This window comes from Myripristis murdjan, chromosome 22 (assembly GCF_902150065.1).
Source record: "Myripristis murdjan chromosome 22, fMyrMur1.1, whole genome shotgun sequence".
In the NCBI taxonomy this organism is placed as follows: domain Eukaryota; kingdom Metazoa; phylum Chordata; class Actinopteri; order Holocentriformes; family Holocentridae; genus Myripristis; species Myripristis murdjan.
This window is the reverse complement of record NC_044001.1, coordinates 4,324,833-4,331,967: the sequence shown is the minus strand read 5'-3', so window position 1 is coordinate 4,331,967 and position 7,135 is coordinate 4,324,833. Positions and strand designations below refer to the sequence as shown.

The 7,135-nt window shown below is 46.6% G+C and overlaps 1 protein-coding gene across 3 annotated transcripts in view; it reads left to right on the top strand.

Moving 5' to 3' along the window:
* The first annotated feature begins 472 nt into the window (after positions 1 to 472).
* The window catches only part of LOC115354602 (protein jagged-2-like), a 79,801-nt gene continuing 73,138 nt past the window's right edge, over positions 473 to 7,135 (top strand). For all 3 annotated transcript variants that reach the window (XM_030045018.1, XM_030045017.1, XM_030045016.1), the window contains exons 1-2: positions 473 to 769; positions 2,038 to 2,361. In XM_030045018.1, coding sequence (XP_029900878.1) covers positions 701 to 769; positions 2,038 to 2,361 — 393 coding nt within the window. In that variant the 5' untranslated portion in view covers positions 473 to 700. The remainder of the gene's footprint in view (positions 770 to 2,037; positions 2,362 to 7,135) is intronic.

Below are 7,135 nucleotides of genomic sequence, written 5' to 3'. Positions count from 1 at the left end.
GCATGTGTGTATGTGTATATTGTGGGAAGGATATTGTTATGACTAGTTATATCACTTTTGCATGTGTTCTGCTTTCATTGTTGTTTTTTTTAAACAAGGCTTACAGGGTTGCCATGTATGTCGTGCAGCATAAATAAAATTAGACTTGAACTGGTGGGAATAAACGCCCCTTTCTTTGTATCGACGCTGCAGTTTCATTGCGAGCTCGTTTGGACAACAAAAGGCGTGATACCTATAATTCATGTTTCCATGTGGACAAACTTCAATGATAAAACCACCAGGCGTCATTTTCCCTTAGGTCCGCCTCCCGCCCCCCCTCTGCGTGATTGGCCTGCGGCTGACAGACGACGGAGCCAGGCGGCGCGGCGATTGGTCGCCGTGAGCTGTCAGTCACGCACACAGCACCGGCTCTGGCTTTGGGCAGACGCAGCGCTGCTCCCCGCTCCGCTGTTCAGTGCATTGAGCGGCGGAGGAAAGTGGAGTTTGCGCGTCTTGTGCGTCCGTGGACCAAGCAGCCGTGCGCTTTCCTCCTCCAAACCCGCAGGCATCCCGGGGAGCAGAGCCCGCTTTTCCGCGCCGTGCATGCCTCGGAGAGAAGGAGGAGGGGGATCCTGCAGGTTTTTTGTTTTGAGTGATTGAGACATACATAAATATTTTTTTTTATTTCCCTAATGGTAACCAACACTTCCCAGCCGGAGCCATGTGGAATTGTATGGGGAAATCGCACCGCTTTTCACTAGTGTGTCTTCTGCTGGCGCTGTGGGCTGAGGTGAGAAGGGCTTTTTCTCTCCATTTTCCCCACACATCAAACACCATTTTTTTTTTTTTTTTTTGACAGGAAGGAGATTATCTTAAAAACGAGGCCTCGCTTTAGTTTTTGGAGGGGTTAAATTCCAGCCTTAATTGAATTGCTCGGTCGACAGTTGAATCATGTGATCTTGGAATTTCTAATTTAGCGCTTCCTTTCGGAGATAAATTAGGTTTTCAGTTTACAGGCAAAGTTAAAACACTGGCTTCAGTGATGGTGCTTGTGTGCAGTCGTCTGTAGATGTCCATATCAACTGGTTTAGCACTTTTTATCATAGATTCAAGTCACACAGCAACATCGCAAACGACTTGGTGAAAAGTATGTCTAAATAAATGAACGATACAGGTTTTAAACGTCCAGTAAAGACGTAACACTGGAAAAATATCCATCTTAATATCATTTAAACTGTTTTTTTAATACATAAAACAAGTAAAAACCTCTCATATTTGGGTGAAATGAGCTTCCTAGTTTTTCCTCTGTTTCCAGTGCAGCTTCACCTGTTGGGAGAGTTTGAGCCCTCAGATCTGAGGAGGTGAGCAGGACGGTGCTCAAACCTGCGAGTCCCAGTCACTGTCCTGTTCACTTCTTTCAGTGTTTGGTAGGACTCGACTGGACAGATGTTTTCACTTGTTTTCAGGAAAAAAAAAACAAACAAAAAAACAAGTTGAGGCTATGAGAGTCAGTCTAACGGGCTTGTTAAGGTGTTTTTTGCAGTGCACGCCAGAGTAGCCTGATCTGCGGAGTGAGCTGAATTGGAGTAGGTCGTGTGTCCAGCCCTGAAGTTCAACTCTGCCAAAACGTACACTACACTATCAGTTTGTGACTGTACGCTGCAAAAAATATCACCCCAAACAAATGGTTCAAGTTGAAAAGTCTTTTATCTTCGACGAGAAAAGCTTAAATCTGCCTAAAGGTGTGGATATTTTCACTTGTTTCCAATAAAAATCTGCTTCTTTTAGGAATTTTCACCAAGTGTCTTTTCCTTAGTGTGTCACTAGTGACTTGATCTGCCTTCATGTCCCTCTTGTCAAAGTATTGACAAAAGTAATATCTGCGTTGAAAGTGAACATGCATGCAAACATGTCACCTCCCTTGCAGAACTTGTCGCTTTTGAAGGCAGGTGGACAAAAATGGCATGTGAATGTGGATCTTGTTGTGCAGTGCGGTGCTCATGGTCGGTTTTCCACCTCATTTACAAGACGTTCTCTCCTCTCCTCCGTGCGTGCCAGGTGTGCCAGTCCACCGGGTATTTCGAGCTGCAGCTGATTTCCGTGGAGAACCCGAAAGGTGAGCTGCTGAGCGGCGACTGCTGCGACGGGGAGCGGAGCGCAGCGGACGGCCGCTGCAGCGAGGACGAGTGCGACACCTACTTCCGAGCGTGTTTAAAGGAATACCAAGCGGAGGTCACGACCAACGGACCGTGCACCTACGGCATGGGAACTACTGACGTTATCGGTGGGAATACTTTTCAGTTCAAGAGCGGCCAGAAAACCGGACAGAGCCGAAACAGTGACGCCGGAAAGATTGCCATCCGCTTCGACTACGCCTGGCCGGTAAGTGGATCATGGGCGACACTGGGGCAACGGAGGAGTGGAGACTCACCATTCCTTAGATTGAATGAGTTCATGTTTGATATTGTGTGTGTGTGTGTGTGTGTGTGTGTGTGTGTGTGTGTGTGTGTGTGTGTGTGTGTGTGTGTTTAGCATATAGCAGAAATGTACCCTCCTTGGAACCCAAATCACATCTTGGTTGGCACCCAGGACTGATGTTCTCTCCAAGCTGTGCCCATTTGTTGACCTGGGTTTGTGATTTTATTGTGATTTTGATTAAAATGTTCCTCCTGTCGGTGATTGGTGCGCTTCGTAAGCAGAAAATTAAGCGCAATTTATGGCCATTTTGTGAGTTTTGGTGGCCAGTTGTATCCGATGGAGGAACTCTTCTTCTTCTTCTTGAACTTTGCCTCCGGAGTTCGCTCCTAACAACACATTACCACCCGTTACCTCACAGGTTTTACGGCTGTTTGAGCAAGCCCAGCTCCCTGTACGAGTTCAGTGCCCGTGGAAGTCTCTGCGTGCCAGTCATTCTTGCGCGTGGTCCATTTGGCGACTTTGGAGAGGCGCGCCCTGCTCTCTAGCGGGGCGCACGGCTATATATCACACCGCAGGTCGTGAGGTACTTGCATATTTCTTGGAGACTTGTAGAAATTGCCGGAACTGCACGCCTGGGCTATTTTGACAGAGCGGAGCAGCGCGCATAAAGGCGTGCGCCCTGCATGACGCGCAGGAGAATGTAATGGATTTTGGAGACGTTTACGCACAACGGCTCTACATGTGTGTGTGTGTGTGTGTGGGTTTGATGAGTTACCAAACAGGCCATGCGTCTGTGGATTCAGTTACAGTGTGATGGAGCAGAGTGAGATGTTGGTTGTGTGCTGGAGTGGAAAAAAAAAAAAAAATAAAAAAGGCTGCAGTAGATGTGTTCATTAAGACGTGTTTGGTAACTTATTATCTAATCTAAACAGAGCAGCAGAGCCAATCAAATTCCGCTCCCTTTCCTTATTTGCACAGGCAGCGTGGGAAACAGGAACAATCTTGGCAGTGGAAATCCATTAAAACCGCTGCTACATGAGTCTCAGTTACACCCAGAGCTCTGCATCTGGGATGTCATGGCGAAATGTCACAAGTTTGATCCCCGAGCAGGAAGCAGAGCCATGTACCTCCACAGTCACCTGCATATAAGAAACATAGACCTGCACTTTGAATTGATTAAAAGAGTCAAAATGTGGATCTGCAGTGCCACAAGTTTACTTAAATACCTTTGATCCACAAACCATCAGTGCAATCAACTATAAATGATCACAACACCCCAAATAATCAGCATTTCAATAATCATGGAGCCCTGGCAGTGTGCTCATGCCAGAGCAGACATATTGGGCGTTTTGTATGGCTGGCTGGCTATGTGACCTATCCATTCATCACTCCCCATGGTCAGCTGTCAGCAGAGGGGAAGATGGAAGTAGTAAGTTGGGGCCCTCCGGGCGGATACGATTACCACTAAGTTGTGTGTGACACAGGCGGTGGATATCAGTGTCACCAACTACTCAAACAAGTGAAGATCCCCAGTCAATCTGGGCCGGGGGATGCCTTTACCTCGCCGCCTCTCAGGTTCACGCTCGGCCCGTTATTGGGTCATTGTTTAACTCGGCGTGTGTGGGGTCAGTATTTTCCACTATCCACCCAGGACGAGGGGGGGGGGGGGGTGGAGGGGGGGGCATGGGGGTATCAGTGTTCCTCAGCCTCTTTTGATGAGGCTGTCAAGGGCAAAGCAGTAAAACAGGCAGAGTTGCTGAATGCAAACTGGATGTATTGGATGCAAGGGGGCTTTGAAATCAATATCACAATACTCAAGAAGAAGAATTTTTAAAAATATCAACTCATCGCAATTTGACACAGAAGTACGTGTTAAATGCCAAAGGTTTGATGTGATCAGTGTCAAATCATATCCTTGAAGTTGTTTCATCAGTGTCAGATTTAAATAATTTGTGATTTATTATCAGTTCAAACAGCAGAGTCGTGTCTCACCATATTATCCCCGTCCTGAAGGTCTGTCTCTGCCTGACGTCCTGTGTTTGCTCCTGGTCTGTGTTCTCTGAGATGTTTCTGGACAGATATCGCTCAATTAAAGCGTGCACATGATATTCTTATGACCCGAGGGAATGCACTAATCAGCAGCTGTAATCATAAACAGGCGTTCCCTCATGCTACACAGCAGAGTTGTGAATAAAGTGATGTCACTGCCTCGCGCCGCTCTGCTGACAGTGAATATGTGACCGAGGTTGCGGGCTCTGATTGTGTTTTGTGCTGAATTTCTTCGTTTTTGCTCTCAGGACCCTCCTTTTTTTTTTTTTTTTTTTTTTTGTCTGGTCACAGCTACCGTAGTTAATTTAAAAGCTATATTTGCATCACACATTTCTTGTCTGTGGCACAGCGGTGACCTTTAGCTAATGTAAGTTGGAACAGCTCGTATGGATGCTGAATGTTGTTGGATTGCATTTGAAATATTGTCTTTTAATGTGTTTTCATGCAGCAGGGTGTCGGCTAACAGGCCCAGGTCACGTCTTATTGCAATGAAGCACGTGCAAATAATTAACAAACACTCACTGACATGGTCGTAAGAGCGTGTAAGGATACCACTAACATTACTAAACGTGTTGTAAATAGTTCATTCACAGTTCAGAGAGCATGCTGAACTCTATTCATCTCTATTAAAAGTAAAATAAGAGCTGACACGACCTTATTTTTTTTTTTTAAAACATGTCAATAGCTACTACATAAATCAGTCTCTGTCAAAGTAGTACATGTGGAGTTGCTGTTATTTTCTGTGACTGTAGGGGTCGCTAATGATTCGGCTGGATTTACAGGCGATCTAAGCACTTAAAAAAAAAAAGGCGAGTTTGGACGTAGTTTTGAGTCAAGTTTATTTTTCAGGACCCTAACCCTAACCCTAACCTGCCGAGCCCGAAGTGACCAAGAAAAGTTATTGTTAGTTTCTCGTTCTGAGGATAACATTGTATTAAGTGTTGAGTTCATGAGTTATATATGAAATTATGAAATCAATTAGTTAAATACTTGTGGTTTTGTGGCACTGTAGTGAGCGAGACGGCGGTTACCAGGTCGGTTCGTGTAAATCAACTGAGTGGTTCGACTTTAAAAGGGAAATACATATGCACAAGTTTTTATTGTTATGCAATTGCTTTGTTAATTATTTTTATGCATTAGACACTGCAGTTATACACTAATATTCCACTAATAAAATACAAATGCTAATGCCAAGATGCTGGTAGTTGAAATATAGGAAATTATAGGAGCAGTAAAACAAGCTGCTCAGGAGTTCAGGTCAGTTTGACTGCAAAGTGAAATGTAATTTATATTATGTGTTTGGGATTGTAAGCAATAACTGAAAATAGTATCATGTTAATTTGATGCAGACATGTTTTGGTTAATGATGACATTGAACTTAAAGAATTTGTGGCTGCTGGCACCGGAGGGCTGAGGCCGCTCACAGCAGCCTGTCAGAGGACGTTAGGAAAAGCATTTGTTGGCTGTTTACTGCACGCGGAGACACGGAGACACGCCGGGCGCCGCGTCATTATTGTCCACACGCACGTCCGTGTTTGTGAACTCTGAAGAACCCCTAAAGCGAATGTGCCGTTCAGCTGCCAGTGGAAGGAAGCCTGTCGTCGGGGATTTCCTCACGTACTTCATGTTATTCTCATGCAGCAAAGACTTTTTTTTTTTTTTTTTTTTTTTTTTTTTTGAGATGCTGAAGAAAATCCCACTTGCAGGCCGCTCGGTTTGACGTTGGAGGGAATCTGCAGCGTGAATCTCAGGAGCCCGCCGGGTTTCTCACGCCGCTCCGTGCACAAAAGCACGCTTGTCTCCGGCGTTGGACTGAAATCGCTTTTAGATTTTAAAACTGCTGTGAGATCGGCCAACCTTTTCCAACTCTGTTTGCACAATAACGATAAATATATATCCTCTTTGGATGAAAAAAAAAAAAAAATCATTGGCTCAAGTGCGTTAATTCAGCATCTTGAGTCGATCGAAGAGCCGATCGGTGATGGTGTTTTCTTTTTTTCAGGCTTCTATTTGTTTTAATTTTCTGCCATCAATCACCTGGCATGAGTCGGCATCGGCTCCCAGGCGTGGAAGACGAGAGATCTCGGAGGGTTTCGCAAGTCGAAACGCCGCTCCCCGCCGGGGCGGAGGGCTCGCGGGCACGCCGTCGCGCTGCCGGGCCGCTGAAACGGGACGGGCGGTGAGTCACAGAGGGGTTTTTATGTGAGGCCGTGCCCCGTAGCCCGTGGTGGTATAGTGGAATCCCTCGGTCGGCCTCAGTATCTGGGCCACTGACTCCTGACATGAATTAGCGGAGAAAAAAAAAGTCATTGTTCTGCCCCCCCCCGCCCGCCCGCCCGCCCGCCCTCCACCACCTCCTCCTCGCCAATAATTTCCCCTTCATGTTAACCCCTCTGGCTGTTTGGGTCTTTAGTGACATCTTTTTTCATGAAAGGGAAGAAGGAGGGAGGGAGGGAGGGAGGGATTGACCGATGGAGCGAGGAAGGCTTGGAGGGCAGCGAGAGGGAGGGATGCTGGGGAAGAGAGGGGAAGCAGACCCTCCCCGCCCTCACCCACCTCACCCCCTCCTCCCGACCCCGTCCCCTTCCACCCCCGCCCGCCTTCCTTGAGGTTTCTGTCACGAGGGAGGTGTATTTTTAGGAGCCGGTCCTTTGCACAGACACTTAAGATGCCATTTTTTGTTGCTTTT